The sequence below is a fragment of the Dermacentor albipictus genome, unplaced genomic scaffold (genome assembly GCF_038994185.2).
Source record: "Dermacentor albipictus isolate Rhodes 1998 colony unplaced genomic scaffold, USDA_Dalb.pri_finalv2 scaffold_24, whole genome shotgun sequence".
Lineage (NCBI taxonomy): Eukaryota > Metazoa > Arthropoda > Arachnida > Ixodida > Ixodidae > Dermacentor > Dermacentor albipictus.
The window spans coordinates 1111062-1134110 of NW_027225578.1; the positions used below are offsets into that span (position 1 = coordinate 1111062).

Here is a 23049-nt window from a genome sequence, read left to right on the forward strand (position 1 = left end):
GTATTAAAGGTTTTCCTCCCTTCTTTCACGATTTCGCGGAGCTGTTACGCTTCGCCGTAAACGGATTCCCGGCAAATTTCGCGCTTATCAGAAGCCGTGAACGCGTCTCCGGCGCCTGAAAGCAAAAGACAGCGTGCCGTTGTAAAGTGTCAATGGAAATGTCGAGTAGTTTCTTCGATGTCGACACACTGTGCCCGTTCGAGTACAGAGTCAAAGGAAAATGCGCGTTCCTTTTTCACTGAGCCGAAGATTTTCAAATGCTATTCGAAGTCAAGCATTGCTTCATTTTCCTCTGAACGTGTACCTCTAAGGATGGACGCTGTTTCTTTGAGCCGCGATGAGTTCCTCCTTGTCTATATAAAGGACGTGGTCCCGCCCCGAACACAAACACAAAACAACAACAATGATAATATAAACAAGAATAAACACTTCTTCGCTGTGACTTAATAAAGGGAGTGCAGGTGGTAGAGGGACGTTGAGGAAATCTCTGATAAATAGGCGGGGGCATCCTACACGGTGACGTTATTGCTGCTGTTGTGGTTATAATAATAATAATAATAATAATAATAATAATAATAATAATAATAATAATAATAATAATAATAATAATAATAATAATAATAATATTTATTATTATTATTATTATTATTATTATTATTATTATTATTATTATATCTCGGAAGAGCAAGGGCGTATCGGTGGTTAAACGCGCCCCGCGATCGAGAGGCATTCTTCTGTCCCGGCTCTCTCATAAAACCTCGCCTGCTGATCTGACTGCACACCTCTCACACGTCGGAGCACCGCCCATTACCTGAAACGCCTCTCTCGAGGCATGATTCGTATGCCTCGTTTAACGCTTGCACTGATGAAGCCATCGATGATGAAGCCCTTAAGTGCTTGAACGACCCGTCAATATGGCCATTGGGATGCCTGTAGCAAGCTGTTCCTTGGGGTGATACGTGATGGCATGCTTCATGCTTCCGAGATAACCCCCAAAGACCAAATTGGTGTGTAATGTGTGTTTTTTCCAGCAAAACGCTCGTGCACTTCGCACAAAGCACGCGATTTTTTCTTAAATGTCACTTCGTCTTCCTTTCCTGTTTTTTTAATTATTTCCGGAGCTTAACTCGATCTACAGTGAAACTTACGCTTCATATTTTTTTCCACCAAACTACAACGTCTTCCGCAGTGACTACAACTTCAGTGGACTTGAACAAAAAGGTTGCAGCGTACTGATTGCTGTTGGCAGTTCATTGCATTGTTTTCGGCGCAACGAACAGAAAGTGCACATGAGTTGATTCTGCTTGAACTCAGCATAATGCGCTGTGAAAAATTGTTTATCGGAACTTTCTGTGTACCGCCGAATATTTATTTCTATTGACTTGTTTGATGCGGTCATCTCTTCTATTGAAAGTGTCTTGTCCTCCCATAGCAAGCACAGAGAAACCATTTTTGGTGATTTCGATGCAACTGGAATTGATCCGAACACGCTTAGGTATTCTCATTACATAGAAAATAAATGCAGCCTGTTGTTGGAATTTCGGTCCTTCTCTTCACTTCAGCAACATAACTTGATCGCCAATTCATGTGGCAACGTCTTAGACCTTTGCGTCTCGAATGCTCAAGTTATAGATGTCTCTCATTCTGACATTGCCCCTGTGTGTCCCGATTAGTTTCACCCGTCACTAAAGATAAGTGCCTCCGTGTCAGCCCTGATTCAGAACTCCTCCAGTGGCATCATTGAATCATCTCGCTTTGCTTTCAAAGGTGAGGATCATGTTGGTTTATACGATTTCTGGTACACCACCGATTGGTCACAGGTTACAGACAAAAGCAACGTTGATGACCAAGTAGATCAATTTACGAACCTTGATTTGAGCAGTCTGCGCAAATACATTCCACAGTACAGTACTAAACTCTTTAAATATCCCCAGTGGTTCATATCTGAACTTATAACAGCCCTAAGTATAATGATCGTGCGTACCGTAAATCCAGAAGTCCTGTGCCTAATGAGTGGAGAGAAGAAGTGTGCTTTTATGGGGCTCTCTGCAAACGCCTCTATAAGGGAGATCACGACTTATATATTGCATTCTTGGAAAAGAGTGCCTCTGACTGGTCGGCGTAGTTTCGGAAGTAAATCCGCTAGCGGTCCAGTAAACGTGGAGAATGTTTTCGTCTGCTCGACTCTTGAGGAGCAGAAGTCCGAACAGTCGCGCATTGTTTTGTTACCCTTTTCTCATGCTTAAATTAAGCTTCAGGATTCAACGCTGGTGTCAGTCAGCAGCACACGACGGTTCCTACATTTTGGGCTGTATTTTATGAAAAGCTCATCAGCAAATGCCTTAAGCGCTTGATGCCTTCCCTATCCTGCGGCCCTGATGGCATGCCCTCCACACTTCTAAAAGCTTACGGCAGTATATATGTCCCAGAATGGACATCTTTATTTATTAACTCTCTGAATACTTTCGCTCTCCCTCACATGTGGAAAACTCTTCGTGTTTTTCCTACATTTAAGTGTGGCTGTAACACCGATGTCTTAAATTATCACCTGGTTTCTCTTCTTTGTGCCACGTCTAAAAGTTTTGAGCTAGCTCTTCACAATATATTGTCTTTTACTGTGAAGAACTTATTGATTCCGTATCAGCATGGATTTCTCACCGGCCACTTTACTATCACAAATCATAAGTTTCATGACACAATCTCCGCACCGGTACTTCAGAGCATATAAGTTGACACCATTTATTGTGACCTCAGCAAGGCTTTTGGTCAAGCTTAAGCACTTGTCAACTGTAAATCTCTTGCGCAGTTATCTTCTCGATGGACAATGTTATGTTAACGTCAACGGCAAAATGTCTTCTTCTTAATGGCAACTGACTGCGTCCTGCAAAGATCATTATTAGGACCACTCCTTTTCTTAATCTTTTATTAATGACGTTCTTTCCGCTATAAAAATTCCTCATTCCTTTTATATGCCGATGATATGAATATTTCTAAGGAAATTCATACTGTTGATGACTGTCGCATCCTGCAATCTGACCAGTATTCTTTTTTGAAATGGTGCAAAGGTGCAAACCTCACCTTGAATGCTGCGAATACTAGAGGTATCACCTTCACACGAAATACAACAAGCATTTCCTTTTCTTATTCTGTAGAATCTGTACCATTGTATAAGACCTGTGAGATCAGTGATCTCGGTGTACTTTTTGATATAACCTTACACTGTTCAGCTCACACTAAGCGCGTTGCATTGTGGGGTACGGGATTTTTTGCCTCTGTTTGCATACTATCGAGAGAATTCAATTATCCTGCACCGTTGCGCACATTGTACTCAACAATCTGTCGTCCTCAACTCGAATACGCGTGTGTCGTCTGGAATCACACTACTAGAGCCAGTAGTGATATTATAGATCAAGTGGAGAAAATAATTCTAAGCATATATTATGATCACCCGTTTGCTAACGCGGACACTGAACTTAGTTCTAGCACTGTTTCATTATTGTCACTGCCCTTAAGTCTTTGCCGGAGGGATCGCGCTAACCTTTGTTTTTTTTCAAACTCCTTCACAGTACCCTCATCTGCACAGAACTCCTCCATTGTATCGTGTTTCGTATTCCGCGCAAGATCACCAGAGAACATAGATTGGCCAGTCCAAGTTCCTGCCTGTCGCCACCAACACTCAACAGTCTACAGAATACAGTCTTTATAACGCTTATTTTCATTATCGTAATGTTCTTCATACCTCGCTGGCATTGTTCTTTTCCGAGCTTTTCGTTGTTGTGTCATGGTTTTACATATAGTTGAACTGCCCTTCTCCTCATTTTACTTTTATATTCACCTTGGTCTTGTCGTATGTACAGTTTTCTTTTCAAGATTGTTATTTTTGTTCTTTTTCCTTTTTTTTCCTTATATTTTGCGGCCGTTTTTTCCCTATTGTATACGTGCGCCGGTATTTAGACTTCATGGTTGTTCCTTGGGATGATAAATAAATGATTGAGTGATAAATGATTTATTATTATTATTATTATTATTATTATTATTATTATTATTATTATTATTATTATTATTATTATTATTATTTGAGGGGATATTAGCGCCTCGTAGCAGTGCTGGCTACTCCCCGGCCCCGACGAGCAATGAATGAAAGAAGCATCCTGAATAGAACGGAACCACAAATGCCTATGAATAGTTCACTGACTCATAAACCACAAGATCACAATGCCCCGCTGCTCGCAAATTCGAACACGCATTTGCTTGTGAAAGATTTATGAGCATGAAGGCTATCTTCATCGAATTGTTTCACTGGAACGCGACTATTTCGGTGGCGCCTCGATGCAAGAGCTGCAACAAGGCTAAGAGTACCAGCTGTGATAGCCCTGTGACTATATTGCTGCACTGCTGAGGCCGAAGTTGCTGGTGCGATCCCATTCGCGGCCGGCGCATTTCGGTGCAGGCGAAATGTAAAAAAAAAAGGTATCGTATACTTAGGTTTAGGTGCACGTTTAACAAACCCAAGTGGTCAAAATTATTGGGAATCCCCCGCTACGGCGTGCCTGATAATCAGATTGTGGTTTTGGCACGTCCGAGCCCCAGAGTTTAATTGAAAGACTAATGGCTGGGGTCAGTTGGTCATGTGATCAACTAAGACCTTTTGCGCTCGTTGTCATCTTAGTCAGGCATACGAGTGGCACAATTGAAAGCCAGTGCAAAAGCGGACAGAGACATACTGCCGGATTGCGTTTGTCCATTTTGCGCAAATTCTGCGTGCCTTCCTAGTCGTACTCCTCTTGCTTCACTGTCCTAAAATATGGGTCAGATGTACACCAACTAGCCCAGTCCGAAATTCCTGCCATGACAGAGGCTCTAGTTATGCTTTCGCGTCAATTACGGTTCAGTTATCGTTTAATTGCTGCTTCTATAGCACGGACAACCTTTAGGGACTGCGTGCTTATGGCTGTAAGTCTAGCAAATAGCAGATTTACTTAGTTCCAGGAGTTGCGTGCCTATGTATAGATAAAGGTCGAGCCACATCGCTTTAGTTCGAGGTCTTTTTGTTTTCCTCCTCTGCTTCATCAGAAGCCGTTTCAAGCAGCAGTCGAATAGAGAGATGGTGCAGGTATTGCGTCCCTAATATGACTTCACTGTGGATTTCAGTCATACTGGCGCCTACGGTTTAATGTAAATCTTTTGTGATGCATGCAAGCTGTAGGCGAAGCAGCCAATTTATTGGTCGAGCTCAGATGTAGTAGTGCTCAAAGGGTTCCTGGTTTCAATTCTTTAGATTCTTTCTTTTTTTATATTCCTTAATTTGCTCTCTTGAATGCTATTCTACTACAGCTTCCGTAGATGCCACTTGTGCGTGGGAAAACTGGCTATTCATAATGACCTCCGAAATTCAACATCGGCTAAGCTAATGGAAGCAAATGTTGTGAAAGGTACGCGAGACACTTTCCGTTGGCGTCACTTCCTCTTCTCATGGTTGCATAAAGAGCGCATTGACAGCATGCCCATCCGCTCCGACGAAACGTCACGCTGCACGCTGCGTCACACTGAAGTGGAAGTACTACAAGAAATGATCGCTCGAAAATATGGCGCCAAATCTCGGACATATCTTGAAGCCAAACATCAATGCAGCTCGCTAAAGCGCTTTATATTGAAGGGGATCGTGGGCCGAAAAATAGCGGAACGCATTTATAACGCTCAATTTTAACCACATAGCCTTCTGTAAAACTTACTGGAACACTTACGCTATGGGCCTACTAGTAACGGCAGGAATTACAGTTCAGACATCGTAGGAATGATAAGCAATACATGGATTTGCCTAAACTCGTCCTTCTAGCTTCGAATGGCTTTGCGATTTTGCAAATTGATTGGTAGTTTGCAACAAAATATTGTGGTATTAATGAACCAGTTCGCTATGATTATGCATAGTTGTACATCCTTACTGCTTCTTACGTTGATAAAAATTGAGTTGTTTCAACATTTAGGCCAATAAAGGCAGGGAAAGAGTAGTAGACAAAGCCACAAGGACGTCTGAAGCCACAAGCACGAAAATGAGACAACTTCAAGTACTAACCACCATTCCCATGGTAGCTCAACGATCGCAGCGCAAGAGTTTTCTAGTGGGAGACTGTGGTTTTAATAAGCACAACACAAGAGGCCGCATTTCAGAAAATTACAGTCTGCTTGAACATGGCCAATCGAAGCTGTCATACACGCAAACGAGCCATCATCACATGCTGGCGCTGACGGTGAAGGAGCCATATACTAGTACTAAAGGGAACACCCTGCCATAACCGTAATTGTTGCGCATGCACTGAAGCAACTCCTACGCGTAGACATCACATTCAATTATTTCTCGTCTTCATCTATCTCATTCCTGCTTCACTCAGGAATGAGACATGCACGCATGTTAAATTGCTTTGATGTGCTGTACTGTCACATGTTTGCCACAGCAGAAGTATAAATGCTTGTGGTTTCATATGCAAAACCACGTAAAAGACGTCGGCGAGCGGTAGATCAGGAAGTTTCTTCGACACCCAGTAGAGGCAGGCTAAAGTAGTAGTGCCTCATAACTTTTCTCTTCAAATCAGGCCAATATACGGTGGGCTAGAGCGCGGATGTGCATTCCCGTTCTAAAGGTCCGCTGAGGCACAGCGGTCTTCTTATTCGAGAAGCCACAGAGAAAGTCAACTGCAGCTCTTGAATCCACTGTTGGAAAATACTCTATTGCAGCGTGGGACTCCAGCGGTAGGTAAATGTTGAACAGGACACTTCTCGCGATATCACTGTAGCTGGGTGGAGAACAATTTTCGTGGTCAATAAAGTGCGTCCTTTATTTATTTGCCATTAGAAGAAAAAGAAAACGTACAAGCGGCTTGTGCGTACGGGTTCTACGCAGGGTGCCGTACAGTGCGGCCCATCGTGCCGGTGCAGCAGCAGCGGCCCGCACGAAGGTGGCAGCGAAACCGCCGGCTGCCCCGAGGGCGTGAGCCTGGTGCGCGACGGCTGCAATTGCTGCAGCATCTGCGCCCGGCAGCAAGGCGATACCTGCGACGCCGTTCAGCTGTGCGATGCCCGGCGGCAGCTGCACTGCGTCTACCCCGACAGGAACGCCTCGGTCGGCACCTGCAAGGGTATGCTCCAATGTGTGTCGTGCGATGCGCAAGCTATTTATATGCAAGACCTGTCCGCGGTTTCTCAGTGGCTATGGCGTTCAGCTGCCGAGGACGACGTCACGGGTTCGACTGCCTGAGCTGACGGAAAGTGAACCCTTTACTACGGTGTCTGTCTAGCCCCAGTGCTACGGACGTTAAACGCCATGAACGAAACCAAGGAAACACCGAATGCAGGTTTATACTACGATTAGTCGGGATGTGTGCATTCAAATTTGACGTGTTGGTAGTAAAGAAAACTAGCTTTCCCATTTAATACTTCATTTTCGTGCGGGGCATCCTTGTCTAGTAACTTCGGCATTTCGAAGTCAATTTCGAAGTTCCTTTGCATATTGCTCGACGGGGTACACAGGGATCGATTCATTGACTTACTGATCTATGGTGGGAGGGATTCGTTGATGTATAAACGAATTGAATGGCCAAACAATCGGACGATAAACTACCTGGGTGGCTTGCTATTTCCCGAAAATAGACCGTCCTACATAAGCGCATGGTCATATATAAGCTAAAATCGGTTAACGTGCGACAGCACGAAATGTACTTGGAAAATAACAATATGCTAATGAGCTAACGCTGGTAAAGAGTTCTCAACTGAAATCTTACCTTATATTTCACAGAGTTAAATTACATCGTATCTAATACATACGATAAGGCAGTTCGGTGAAATACAAATGGTCATAGAACGGCATCGGCAACGTTTTTCCCTAATTGGTCGACATCTTGGAAATTGTGTAGCGCAATACTTCTTTCAGTGGCCTTGGTGTCTGTTGATGTCGTTTGAACTCACCAGCAAAGTAATGCCCGAAAATAGATATCTGGATGCACAGGTCCGATTGACATAAAACTAAATTATCGTGTCCGTAATTCTCGTTATTGTGCCCAAGAGCACGCAAACACCACCGCAGAAAAGAAGTGAAAAGTACGAGCTTTGAAGTTGCTCACAGATCATATGATACCTTAAACTCGCCGAAAGGTACACGTTTGATTTGACTTACGTTTATACACGCGGTGACGCAGCTCCAGCTGCCTAGGTTATTGGGAATTTCGAATCGGCAAAGGTTGTCTGTTGTGATACTCTGATGACAACGCACTTCTTCAACTTGTGCTTTCTATTTGGATTTTGAAAACGAAACAGCGCAGCCTAATCTCTGATAACGTGTATCTGACTTCCAGTATATCGATCTATTATTCTGACATTAGTTTATGGTATTTGGAAAGCATAATCACTACAATCAAGCTCTACCAGTATTATCCCGTCGTCAGTTCACTGGTCAAATGTGGCATTTAACTTGAGATTAGGTGCCATGACATGCATAACCACTAAATAGAAATGGTCCGTATGCAAAGCAATATACGTCACATGTAATTTGAATGAAACAACGAAAGGATTCTTTTTTTTTACTTTTGCCACGAACGCAGACATAAGCACACAAGCGCAAACACATACTCATTCGCATCTGTAGGGGTGATGCATTTCAGTATATGTGCTCTGCAAAAGTATGGAGTTCGAATGGCTTCTTTCCATTCCATGTCATCGCTCCATGAATTCCTGCGTTCTTGTGCTATTTGTGTGTAGTGGAGAAATCGTAGGCAAACGACAACATTCAGCCTTACGGGATGATGCTTTCTGTTGAAAAGAACTGAGGGAAGTTAGGCCACAGAGTCAAGATTCGTCGGCGGCTCTCCATTGTGTGCGTTAATTAATGCCGTATCAATTTCCTTTCCATTAGCATACACAGTCATAGCGTACACTCCGCACAAGCGCCTCTTTGTACTGTTCTAGTATTTGCAAATGTTTAATTCAGTGCAGGACAAGAGACTTAATTTCCTCCATGCTGGTAATTGTATTGTTTAAAAAAATCGAATATTCTGACAACCGTGTCCCTAACACAAGACTCAGCTTTCGGAGAGTTGTTGTGTTTCTATTGTGCGTGACAACGAGTAGCCGACATCAGAAGCGTCTATCCAATGTGAAATCATTTCATTCCCGTGAAACGAACTAAAAAAAAGGCAATAGGTCGCTTTTACCATTTACTGCGGAATAGGTATACTGTGTATCAAAAAGATTCCATAAGAAAAGCATCTTGTCTTCAGTTTAAGTGAAATCGTTGAAGTGCCACCAGGCGTCTCTAAGTGGAGAGCTAAAACTGCTGGCATGAACAACCTTTTATGTAGGCCTCACGAAGAACAATTACAGACCAAATTACTTAAATGAATATTCAAAAAATGTGGATAATGAATCAAAACACGATTGGCATGTATACAAATACGGTACAACTTTTCCTCTTACTAATGCAGTGTCTTCAATGGGGAAATCAGGCTCTGTAACAAGACTGTGAGCTGGGTAAACTGGTGTGCATCAATGCACTGAAAAAAAAAGATGAATAACGAAGAAAACTGCGCATCAGATGCGAACAAAGCACTAGAAGACGACGCCACAAGCTCTGACTCGCAAAAAATGGTTTTAGTTAAAAGCTTGTAGTTAAAGGCGATAACATTTAGGTGTGAGTCGTCGTTTGTCTTCTCGTCTAGTCTATTTTCCTTTACCCCTGTTTGTTACGCTTTCCTTTTTCGAAACGTCGATGAATATTTCCTAAATAATGGTTTCTGGAGGAACACCATAAATTCATATAACTGCTTTATTCGTTTAGTGTTGAAACAAAGAAACGTCGCGATTTTCCACCATAAATATAAAGGTCTCGTGCCCGAGGAAGCAGCGGCACTTCAAAGCAGGTACACTCTTAAAGCCATATGCCAAAAAGCGCCCTTATTCAGAGAAGTGCTTGTCGAGGGCGTGTAGAATGGGCGTCACAGTATATCCGTCCGTTTCTAATGTGCATGTTTATTTCTTATTCGCAGGCGGAAGAACTACAAGTACAAGTAATTCGTACAAGTAACTGAACACCCTGACAATTACCGCCCGAAGCTTGCAAATTTAGATGCACTGTGGTCTTGGTAAACAAGCAAGCATAATTCGAATGCTCCAGAGAAGCACTTCAGTTCTACTTGAGCTGCAAGGATGTTCTACTAATTTGTGGCTCTCATGGTCCATAAGGTTCCTACTACCGATAAGAACTGACTGGCATGACGCTTTCGTTACAAATATGTGTACTGTCGGATTACGAATGCTCAAACTTTCTTAAGGGCAGGAAGTAAGGTAAGCTTGGTTTAGTGAGCCCCGGATTCACCATGCACACTTTTCTGCCACGGGTGCAGCTTGCCTTTCCAATATGCCATTTCACAGATCTCGGGTAAGCCGTAGTAAGGATTCGTGAATACGCGCACCGGCCAATCCTGTTTGCGCACGAGATAACGGCGAAGTCGCCGAGCTGATGACGAGCCCGATCTAGCGAACGAAAAAACTCCGCGGCACCTGCAGTGAAGTGCCGCGTGGCCGCTAATTGCCGAACAACGCCTCGTGTTTGGATCTTACCGTGCCACCTCTCGTTGTCCGACAGTGGTGCAGGGCCAGTCGTGCCAGGTGGAAGGCCTCGGCCAGTACAAGGACGGCGCCACCTTCAAGCTGGACTGCCGCACTCAGTGCTCGTGCCAGAACGGCACCTACGGCTGCGTGTCGCTTTGCCCCCACGAGGGAGTGCGGCCGTCGGCCGAGTGCCGCAATGCCAGGCTCGTCCGCCTGCGTGGAAACTGCTGTCGCGAGTGGCTGTGTGACCACGACATGATGAAGCAGCGTGCGTTCATTGCCCATTTCTTTCCATCCAAGTCTTCGCACGTTTGCATGAATTTGTAAGACGTCATAAAAAAAAAGTCTTTCCAGGTAACAGTCGCGCATCGAATGACCTGCATGTGCAACACTGCCTGCCCTTTAAACCTGCTACTTATAGTGCATGTTGCGGTGGTAAATAACACGATCCATAGTTTCTTCCTGCTTCAGCCTCTCTACAGATATCTAAAGCTTCATAGACATGAATCCGCACAAAGCAAAGGCAATGCGCAACGTGGAAATAACGAGGGCGTGGATAGGGCGCTGCACGATACCTTCTTCTACAGGAAGCGAGAAAACAGCATGCATATGAGAAACAGAAAGCGGCAGTAAAAATGAACTCGGAGAGAAGATACGACCTGTACGTGTATCTTGTTTACCGGATATATATTTTATGCTGGTCCTTGCCGGTCTTGAAAACGGTTGCGAGTCCAGGACGAATGTCACCTTACGTTACGTTCTTAGTTACCTTATAATACACTATCTGCAATTTACAGCACTCTTCCGCAGTAGCGCTTCGTCTTCTGTAAACGAGTACATCACGAGCGGTGCAATTCTGCATACAGGTCTCAGAAATATTCGAGCAAAGATGACCGGCGGCCAGGATTCGCTCAATAAAACTATCTGTGCAATAGTCAATGATGTGCGCGCTTTATGCCCTGGTTTCAGCGCTGGCTCTAGCACGCGCCTCGTGCGAGCGGCACGCTGGCGACTGGAGTCCCTGCTCGGCCACGTGCGGCGTGGGCACGTCTCGTCGCTTGGTCACCGACTTCCATCTCGGCCATTGCCGCAGCCGCAACGAGACACGCATCTGCAACGTGAGACCATGCAGCGGCCGGGACGCCGCCGGAATTGCTGGGGCCTCGGGATCACGCCACAGGACCAGGGTGAGCGACGTGCGCACAGTTTCTGCGAAAGCCTAAAATAACTTACAGCCCTACACTGCATAAAAAGAATGCTAGCGGTGGTTGTGAAGTTCCTATAATATACTTGCGATGTTATCCTGGCCGTCAGTTCAGTCAACAACTCTGCCTGACTAATACAGCAGTACAACTACACTATGCCACTACAAACACAAAGTCCGCTAAATGTCGATGAAGAGAGTTCTACGACTCGCCGAGAAGTCTGGTATCGTTGTCAAATAAAAGGAAACACGACGGCGCCCGTCTTGCTTCTCAAGGACTACTGGCAGACATAGGCCCGTATTCAGAAACAGAACTTAAGTAGGGCGTCAATAAGTGCGGGAAAAGTACAAGTGTTAGGAAAGTTTTAGGCGAGCACTTCAAAAACAACACTTAAGTATCACTTTCGAAAGTAGCACTTTTCGAGTCAAGTATGTCGTCTGGTGTCGAGGATACGTAAATATTTTACGTGTGCGATAGGTTCAATAAAAAAAAAATCATTTGTGCAGCTGAGTAATGTGGATATAACTGTTGCAGTGCTTGCTCGCGCATTCTTCTGAGTAAAATACAAAGAACGGTTTCGTTTTAGCGCTTTACTCAAACTCGTCTGGCCACAAGTTCTCGTTGGTTCTCGCAGCCACTGCGGTTCTGTGTGTTGCTACTATTCTAGCCACTGTAGTGTCGCTGTCCCGACTTTTTTTGGTTTTGCTGCTGCAAACTTGCGGTGTTCTTGCGCAGAGCGTGTGTGTGCGTTGCGTGTTTTCAACCCGCGCGGACGACGGAAAAAAGGAAAACAAACTTTCCCAAAGAAGAACGCGCCGTGCTCCGTGAGTCCGTTTCGCGCCATCGCAGCCTTTCGACAGCGAAAAACCTCCGCGTCATCCTCTCCGGGACTTCTGATGGGTACATGAGTGCAGTCAATGCAGCCGCTCACACCAGGAAACCGTGCGATGGTGTAGAACTCCTCCATTACGGATCCCAAATCATTAGCATTTGGCAACTTCACGAGCTGTGGCAACAAAGTCTCAGCAATCATTCTTGACATTCGTGCAATGATTCGAGACACATGCAGTTGCTTGCGAAACATTAAGGAGGTTTCCGGTGACAACCTGAAATGTTCCGGCGCCGTAGAATCGCAGCGCAATTAGAAGCTGGAGCAGCGGCGGCATGGCGTGACTGCGTTCGTTGCCTTTGGGGACCAGTGGCAGCATTTACAACAGCCGTAGCACCACTTGCTTGGAAAAGTGGTACCGCCACAAGAATTCCGCGTCGTTGTGTATTTCCGTGGGATTCTGTCGATCCTCTTGCCATGGCCGTAATGGCGACACGTATCGGTATACCTGATCCTCCGTAATATTGCGCACACGTCCGGCGAAATCGGCAAAGTCGTCGAGGCTGCCGTAGTGGGCGGCCATCTTGCTTGCTAGGCGAGAGTAGCGAAAGTCGCACTTAAGGTTGCCAATGACCTACTACTTTGCGGCACTCAAGTGTCGATTAAAGTTTACTTTGAGTACAAGATTGGTGTATGAAAATCATTAAGCATCGACCGGCTACTTAAGTCATCAGTAAAGGGTAAGTTCCGTTTGTGAATACGGGCCATAATGTCTCCTGCAGTGACTGCATGCGGTCAAAATCTTGCTGTGCTGTCTTTATTTTTGTACGTAATAGGAGATTTGGGCTCCTTTAAGTAGTGACGGTTACTCCTACTTGCAGACAAATATTACATACTAAAGCATACAAGAACAAAGTAGCACTGGACGAAAAAAACGACACAAGACAAGAAGTAAAAAAAAGAGAGACACGCGCAAAATATATTGAAGGTAAAGTAAGGTCACATAAATACAGGATCACTACAGAGGCCACACAAAATACACTTTAATACGCATGGCAGTGTGTCATGCTGTTTTCGTAAGAGATGCCAGTCTTGAAGAAAGTGCTCGAAATCTCTAAAATTGTCAAAGCGCTGACGCTTCAAATGCGCATGCACACACGAGTACGCCCCCATGGTCGCAATGAGCACGCAATCCGCTACTAATGTGCAGTAAGCTATCAACTGAACTTTGTAAAAGGTCCTGTTTCTAGACCGGTCAGAGTGGATCTCCGCGTAGAGAAAACGAATCATTCGTAAAATCTCCTCAGAAATCTTTGACAAAGAGCAGCAACAGTCATCCGCGTTTGAGAACTAGAAGGCATATACAGATCGAAATAAATGAACCATGATTTCTACACGTTCAATAAAAAAGAGGCTTCTGATCCCGTGGCTGATTTCAGGGTTCGTTTTCGCCACGAGAAATCGTCGCTATTTAACAACGTCACGATCTTGCGCGCCCATATTTTTTAGGTGTTCTGCTTGCACATTCGTTTTAATTGGAGTTTCGCTTCTTGTTCGGAGATTCCAATGACTTTCTGTTGTTGTAGCATTTTATTGAGGTCATAATAGCTCCCCCATTTGTAGGCCTGCTTTTGCTGAATATCTTCCATATTAATCACAAATCCTTTATTGCGCAAAAGAGTTTTCCAGATGATTTCAGCGTTCAGGCGCCCACAACTCACGCACGAGATCTTCGATAACAAGGCACTGGCCTCGACGGTAACCAATCGCGAGTGGCACATACGCTATAAAAATGTTTCGAGAATACTGCTTGTGGTGTATAAGCCGCGACCGCTAGTGCAGGAATGATTAGATATGTCGCACTTTGGCAGTGGGACTCCAGCCGTTGACGTCGTGGAGCGTGTACCGTGCCTGCGGCAGGCGCCATCATTTAGACCAAGCACCGAATTTAATTGCAACATGTGCTGGGGCCCTATAACGTAAAACTATTCCAAAATGTTTTTATTCCAACGTCCTGACGTCAAACCGCCGACGCAAGCATCGGGCGGTCACTCGCAGGGTTGTCTGAGCAGACCAATCAAACGCTCTCCTCGTTCGAAGGAGGTCACTTTTGTTTGTTTCAAAAACGAATAACATTGCCTACGCTGAGCGGCTTGTCTTATCTAATTGGCTGACAAGAGTTGAGGAGCACGCTCAAGTGGAGAGGGATTTGATGGGGCTGAGCTATTGCACTGAAAATCGATAACCCGACGAACAGGGTGGTGCCGGCGTCTGCGATTGGTCCGCTTTCCCTTACATAGCTTGCGGCGGCTGGTCGAAAATCGCGGCGGCATGAAACGGAAGCTTAAGAATGACGCTAAAACGGATCCTCAGCAAAGAAGAGTTGGCAAAACGAGGTCGTAAACGTGCCGAAAGTGCTAGAAAACGTTAGGCGGCCACGCAAAAAGTTTTATTATACGCAAAAAAACCTATGCTTTCCGGTAGGTGCGAGTAGCCAGTGCCTGGGCGATCGGCTGCCGTCATCTTTCATTCCTTTCGGAACAGGGCAGCCTGTGGCTATTCAGAAGAAAACTCAGCTTTGTTCGGCATATTAATGAAAATTTAACGCGTACACGTCACTTTGACGCACTGAGTGTTTGTAGTTTTGTGGCGTCGCGTGACAGGCAGGTGAAGTGGATGCAGCCCGATAGCTTTTGACCAATAGCCGAGGGCTAATGGCGAAAAGGCGTCGAATCATAAATAACTATTTTACTTTCGTTCGGTAAAATCATGCCTAATCAGTGTACACACGTGATATCAGATGGGGAGCTATCGCGGTTTTCCTGATGTCCCGTGACAGCACGCGAAGTGGGGGTGGTCCAAAAAAGTTTTTAACCAATCGCGTAGGGCTGATCGCTGAATTGGAATAGAATGGTTCGGAATAGTTTTACGTTATAGCGCCCCTGTACACGCTAACCATTGTGGTAACCCCATTTTTTCTATTCCGAGATAACCATAAAAAAGAAAGCCCAACTGAATCTGAACAAGTATTTACAAAGTATCGGTTGATCCACTTTATTCGTTGTTTGCACATTCACCACAAAGGCAAACTTGTGATCTTCAGACACTGGATTAAGATAGTGCTGGCTGCTAATGCTGTCGAACATATGTCGTCAGTGAGGTGAAACACTTTGGTTGGGAGTGACTTTCACGAAGGCGTACATTACTTCGATTGGAACGACCGACAACGTTAAGCGCGACGTCTGCTGCTGCGAACTGAACATCGAACATATATTGTGCCACTGTGATCGATTTCTGCCGGAAAGACAAGCATTACTTATCGCATTGCGACGACTGGATGATCGAGCGTTCGCCGTGCAAGTGCTACTTGGGGGGCCGTACACATGGCTTGTCGGGCCACAAAGTTTTGAAGGCACTTTTCTCTTTCTTGAGGGCGGCTGGCTTATGCGAAGGCCTTTGACATGCTCAGGCTCTTTACATGCGTGCGCGAGCTCACCGCATCTTTCCTATCTCAGCTATCTCATCTTTCTATTCCCTCTCACCCGTCCCCCAAAGTACGGTAGCCAACCAGACGCATTTCTGGTTAACGTCCCTGCCTTCTCTCTTTCTTTCCTCCTCTTCCTCTTCGTCCTCTGGCGAGAGAGAGAATAAACGTATTTATCGGACCAAAGGTCTGGCCCTTGGCTCCGCAAAGGTCGTCATGAAAAGCTTTCCGTGAAGTATTTGACAAATTTTCGCCAGAGCTCTGCAGCCAGTAAGGGTGCGATAAGAAGTAAGCACTTCCTTGTGATTCTCACCTTCTCCAAAAGAAGTTGGAAAGTGCGTGCAGCTAGAGGTGTGAATCAATATGATTTTAAATGGACACTATCTAGAAATTAAGACTGCGACAACATTAAGCTATTTCACGAGTGTAAACAGAGCTTGGCACGCCAGTCGGAATACAAGAACGTGACATGGGGTGAGGAGGCCACACTGATATTCCCTCACAAACCACGTGTTACGTCATGAATTCTTAGACAATGCCTGCTCTGGGCTAACTAATTGTACCTTGATAGGAAACTATAATATTGATGCGCTGTCTCATAAGTTAAGCAACGTTTGGGAACTTGCCCAGCATGAAAACGGCCCAATCTGCAAAAAATGCTACGTAATCCCTGATGCCAGACTGACCTCATGGGCGCAGTGTCTTAGGAGCGAAATTCAAGAGAGCTGAGACGTCCTTTTCTTCGCCAATGATTGACCTTTCCCGGCCACTGAAATACTTTTCCAGTCGGAAAGTATTTATCGTGTCATTTTAGTGTTCCCTGACGATCATCATCATTAGCCTATTCTATGTCCACTGCAGGACGAATGCCTCTCCCTGTGATCTCCAATCTCCAATTATCCTTGTCCTGCGCCAGCCAATTCTAACTAGCGCCTGCGAATTTCTTAATTTCATCACCCCACCTAGTCTTCTGACGTCCTCGACTACGCTTCCCTTCTCTTGGTACCCATTCTATAACCCTAATGGTCCACCGGTTATCTAACCTACGCATTACATGACCTGCCCAGCTCCATTTATTTCTCTATATATATGTCATTTAGAATATCGGCTATCCCTGTTTTCTCTCTGATCCACACCGCTCTTTTCCTATCTCTTAACGTTACGCCTACCATTCTTCGTCCCATCGCTTTTTGCGCGGTCCTTATCTTGTTTTCGAGCTCCTTTGTCAGTCTCGCACGTTTCTGCCCCATATGTCAGCACCGGTAGAATGCATTGATTGTACACCTTTCTTTTTAATAATCATGGTAAGCTTCCACTTAGGATCTGACAATGTCTGCCGGATGCGCTCTAACCCATTTTTATTCTACAAATTTTCTTCTCGTGATCAGGGTGCCCTGTGAGTATTTGACCTAGGTAGATGTACTCCTTCACAGACTCTAGAGGCTGACTGGCGATCCTGAACTCTTGTTCCCTTGCCCGGCTCTTGATCATTAGCTTTGTGTTGTGCATGTCAATCTTCAGCGCCACTCTTATACTATCTTTGTTAAGGTCCTCAATCATTTGTTGTAACTCCTCCCCAGTGTTGCTGAACTGGACAATGTCATCTACAAAATGACGGTTGCTGAAATATTCGCCGTTGATTCTTACTCCTAAGCCTTCCCAGTTTCATAGCTTGAATACTTCTTCCATGTACGCAGTGAATAGCATTGGAGAGATTGTGCCTCCTTCTCTGATCCCTTTCTTTATAGGAATCTTCCTACTTTTCGTGTTGAGAATTGAGGTAGCTGTGGACTCTCTCTATATACATTCCAAGGTAATATCGTTACGGGGATGTTGCGAGTATAGAAAAACTATATGTACAATATATCACACCACCAACAACACGCAGCAGACACCGTCTCCGATCTTCTTCTTCGTCTCTCTTTCATCCTTCCATAACAGGACCCCCCGGTGGCGAAGCGCCATCTGCGCGCATGGCATGCGAAGAATTGCGAGCGAAGTATGGCTTCAGCCACGAAACATGCACGACGTCGACAGGCGTCTGACTTGAGAATGCATCAAAGTGTAGCGGTGAAATATCGTAATTTACGTCGGTAACTTCACGCAGGACTGCATAAGGCCCTGTAAAGCAAGAGAGAACCTTCTGGGAGAGGCCAACCCGACGATATGGTGACCAAAGGAGCACTCAAGCAACTGGCGCGAACTTGGCATTGCGATGGCAGCGGTCGTGACGCTCTTTTTGTATATGCTGCGAGGCTAATAAACGAGATATTTATAAACCAAGATATTTACGAAAGCGTCCTGTACTCTTTGATGACGGAGTGCCTCTATGACTGCTGGCATTTCTACGGAATCAAATACCTTTTCATAATCTATGAAAGCCGTATAGAGAGGCTGATTGTATTCTGCGGATTTCTCGATTACCTTATTGATGACATGGATGGGATCCACTGTAGAGTGCCCCTTCCTGAAACCTGCCTGTTCCCTTGGTTGACTAATGTCCAATGTTGCCCTTATTCTATTGGAGATTATCTTGGTGAAAATATTATATAATGCTGAAGTGGAGCTAATGCGCCTATAATTTTTCAATTCTTTAACGTCGCCGTTTTTGTGGATTAGTTTAATGCTGGCGTTCTAGTTATCTGGGACCCTTGAAGACGACAGACAGATCGCATAAAGGGCCGCTTATAAACGCTAAAACAGGTTAGACTGATTACGTATTATTTGAAACGTCTATTTTTGTTGGTTTTCCGGTGATTTTGATTAATAGAAAGAATAATAAACGCCATACTTCAAGTCTTTAAAATTTTCTCCGAAAACTGAGAGTCGATAAGTCGGTGTGACATCATGAATTTTGCCCCACCGTGAAAGTTGTCGAAATTCTCCAATTTCTTTTTTTTTCTAATGGTTGGCTCGACGCTTTGGCTCCTAATCGGGATATTCATCGCGATATGAAAAAAATGTCAACAAAACCGGAGCCGACACCGTAAAAATCAATGACGTCATGGCGAGATAACGCGAGAACTTCAAGGTGGCGTCGCCACCCGTTTTTCGGCTTTTTGGCGTCGTTTCTTAGATGCCAAGCCTTTTCTTACTGTCAGAGTAGTTGCTTAGTACAATGTAAAAGCGCAGTTTATTCACACATCTCAAATTTCAAGCACGTAAGGCACAGGTGTGACACCAATTATGCGCATTTTTTCTGGTATATTTCATGGACGCTCTATAGCCTGCCATTACTTCTACCACACGAATCTAGCATGTTTGATGTGTGTGTTTACGCGGTGATGCAACGGTGCAGTTCGCCAAGCACTCACAAAGTGACTGCTCTTGACGAAGATAAATGTCGGATAAAAATAAGTTGTGTGGTATACAGGCGCAAACTAAATGAAAAGTGCGAGTGTTGCTGAAAACAACAACAACCACAACAACAATGCTTTAACAGTTTCACTTGGTGTGTGGGGTAATTGCCGGAAGTTCCAATACAGTTGAAAAAAAAAGAAAGCTTTTGTCACTGTTTCGCTGTTTGGGGTTGCTCATTGCTAATAAACACGAAACCCGTTGGTCGTTATGTACAGATCTGTATTGTAAAAAAAACAAACAATGAAGTCAGCTTTCCTGCACGCGTATAGTCTGTTAAATTCAGCCCCTACGACGCAGCGAAGGCGACGTGCCCTCGCACAACTTCTCTCTAACCCGGAGGAAATGGGGCAACTGGTGGTCAATAATAAACGCAACCGGCGGCGCTGCGCTCTTCGTGAATATGAAATTACGCGAGTCTTTACACGCCTTTGTACTTGCCGACAGCGCTGGGATGCGGCCTAGTAAATTATTGACGCCAACGGCGCTTCGAGCGACACTTGTGGTGAATGCGAGAGACTGAAAAGAAGAGGATGAGAGAGAGAAAAAAAAGCCGTCCATAACGGGCCTTGCTCTCAGAAATTGTGACGCCAGAACTCGGTCGGTCACGCGCAGAGAAACAAAGTCACGACCACCGTATTGGCTGTTATTCCAATCGTTCTACAGTTCCCGAAATGGGAGGGGGAGCGCGGTGGCTGCCAGCGTCTGGATCAGCTGCCTTATAAGTGTCATATATTTTGGCAGACGTGCAGGCAGACAGCAATGAATATGATTTGTTACATCATGCAGAGGTACTGTGCCTTTAGCGCAGTATTGCGCATGGTTGGAAAAGATAATGTAGGACGGATGGATAAAAGAGTTGGTGCGTGCGTGCGTGCATGTGTGTGTGTGAGTGTGTGTGTGTGTGTGTGTGTGTGTGTGTGTGTGTGTGTGCGTGCGTGCGTGTGTGCGTGCGTGTGTGCGTGCGTGTGTGCGTGCGTGCGTGCGCGAGCGCATGCGCGCCATTTAGGCTCTGCCCATCAGTTCGGCTGACGAAGCATCTTAGAGCTTTGAGCGGCATCTTGGGCGGGTGTCACGTCTATATGGGGTAGCCACTGAGCGTTCACGTGGCTCTAATAATTTTGGTAGCAACTGCAGTCTTTGCACAATACAATACACTTTGAGTTCACCTCTTAAGGGGCGCAGATCGCGACGTATATCGCATACACAAAGGAAGAGTGCGAGATGAGAAGGTACACGAAGTGGCCTATTCCCATTCATATTGTAGCTAGGCGGCCGTCAATATTGCTGGGCACCACGCGAAACAATCGCAAAACGATAGCGAGCATGGGTTCATCGAGGCAGTACTGCGCGCCTGCCATCAGCACCATCCCTGTAGGCAGTCTCTTGCGTGAAGCGACATCCAAGCGCGTGTCTGCAAGCAGCAAAACGGCGTAGCCGTGTCGTATAATGGCTCCAGTGGGGAATGAGTGCGGGGATGCGGAGGTAATATTTCAATTGATACGTCGGAAGACGCGAGCACCCGAGAAGGAAAATCGACATAACTGCGAGAGGAGACGTGGGAATGGAAATGAAAGGAAACGGCGATTGGGAGGAAGTCACTGGAAGTGAATCGCCACGGTGGTTCGCGAGGGTACTGTAGCAGCCAGAATTGCTCTCGGTCTGCGATTACCGGCACTCCGGTTGATGTTATCGACAGTGGTTGCTTCGAACGATGGAAGCGTGCCTATAGTACGAAGCTCGCCCTTGTTGCACGTGCAGCCGATACGTCTGTCCAACGAACACGCCACTTCGTATAGCTATAAAGAAGAGTTAAAATTACTTGCCTTGAGTCAAAAAAGAAACAAAATGCCTATACGAAGCTTTTTGTGGGCAATAAGTGTTTATCAATTGAGGAGTCTATTCGTTAAAAAGTTAATTTTGTTTCCATTATTAACCGGTTATGATAATTGCAGCGCGTTCTTCTGTAAGACTACTTTTCAAATCCGCCTCCGCGGACTGATATCATAGATTTTTTTGCGCCAGTAGTACAGTTTTTTACTTGCTGTCCTTCTTACCTAGCACCTCATGGCCGACATCTATGTCAGCTAATTGAATATTAGTGCCATCCGTGTGCTTGTGCTTGGTAGTTTTCAATGCTTTGTGAACGCGGCTACTTCGGGTGTACTGGACAACTTTATGACAGCTGTTGTACACCGTGGAGACAGTAAGTTCTCTGAAATGTCAGACTTGCTAGATATTCTGTCTATATCACAGGCGGATGTGGGCTTGGGGCCCTATAACGTAAAACTATTCCAATATGTTTCTCTTCCGATTTCCTGAGGTCAAATTTGCGTAACCGCTGACGCAAGCATCGGGTGGTCACCCGTAGGGTTGTCTAAGCAGACCACTCAAACGCTGTCCTCGTTCATAGGAGGTTACTTTTGTTTGCTTGAAAAACGAATAACATTGCCTACACTGAGCGGCTTGTCTTATGTAATTGGCTCACTAGAGGCGATGAGCACGCTGAAGTGGAGAGGGATAAGATGGGGCCGAGCCACTGCACTGAATATCGATAACTGGATGAAGAGGGTGGTGCCGGCGTCTGCGATTGGTCCGATTTCCCTTACTTAGCTGGCGATGGCTGGTCGACAATCGTGGCAGCATGCAACGGAAGCTTAAGAATGACGCTAAAATGGATCCTCACCAAAGAAGAGTTGGCAGAACGCGGTCGTAAACGTTCCAAGAGTGCTCGAAAACGTCACACGACTACGCAAAATGTTTCATTATACGCAAATAAACCCATCCTCTCCGACAGGTGCGAGTAGCTAGTGCATCAGCGATCGGCAGCAGCCATCTTTTATTCCTTTCGGAACGGGGCAGCCAGCTGTTATTCAGAGGAAAATTCAGTTTTGTTCGGCATATTAATGCATCTTTAATGCGTACATGTCACTTTGACGCGGTGAGTTTTCGCGGTTTTGTGACGTCGCGTGACTGGCAGGTGCAGTGGGTGCGGCCCGAAAACTTTTGACCAATAGCCGAGGGCTAGTGCTGAAAAGGCGTCGAATCAGTAATAACTATTTTTCTTTTGTTCGGTCAAATCATCCATAATCAGTGTGCACGCTTCATATCAGATGGGGAGCTATCGCGGTTTTCGTGACGTCGCGTGACCTACAGTTGAAGTGGGGGTGGCCCAAAAAAGTTTTTGACCAATCCCGGAAGGCTGATTGCAGAATTGGAATAGAAATGTTTGGAATAGTTTTACGTTATAGCGCCTTTGATCTTGACACAATGTGCCATTTTGAAATCCAGCAGGAAACGTTGGCCGCTTAGTGAAAGCACATATAACCTAATCACTAAAAGTACTTTCTTCTTCCTTGAAAACAGCGCTGATGCTGTAGCTTAGAGAATGGCCAGTATTGAATGCCTTATGACACTGTTTCTCCAGAGCTTATTAAACAGTCTAGCACATTCAGCAGTGAGCCGCGTTTACTCTGCTCGATTGTCAAGCCCTGTTAGCATAACTGCATAATTCTAACATTAAGGCCGCCAAATTTACTCTTGTGCCAATCCCAACTATAAAGGCCTCTTGGGCTTAG

The 23049-nt window shown here is 45.3% G+C and overlaps 1 protein-coding gene across 1 annotated transcript in view; it reads left to right on the forward strand.

The window, feature by feature from the left end:
- Window positions 1-23049, forward strand: part of Ccn (cellular communication network factor protein Ccn) — a 168847-nt gene that overhangs the window by 140971 nt on the left and 4827 nt on the right. The window contains exons 2-4 of the mRNA XM_070529585.1: window positions 6899-7133; window positions 10631-10864; window positions 11566-11783. Coding sequence (XP_070385686.1) covers window positions 6899-7133; window positions 10631-10864; window positions 11566-11783 — 687 coding nt within the window. The remainder of the gene's footprint in view (window positions 1-6898; window positions 7134-10630; window positions 10865-11565; window positions 11784-23049) is intronic.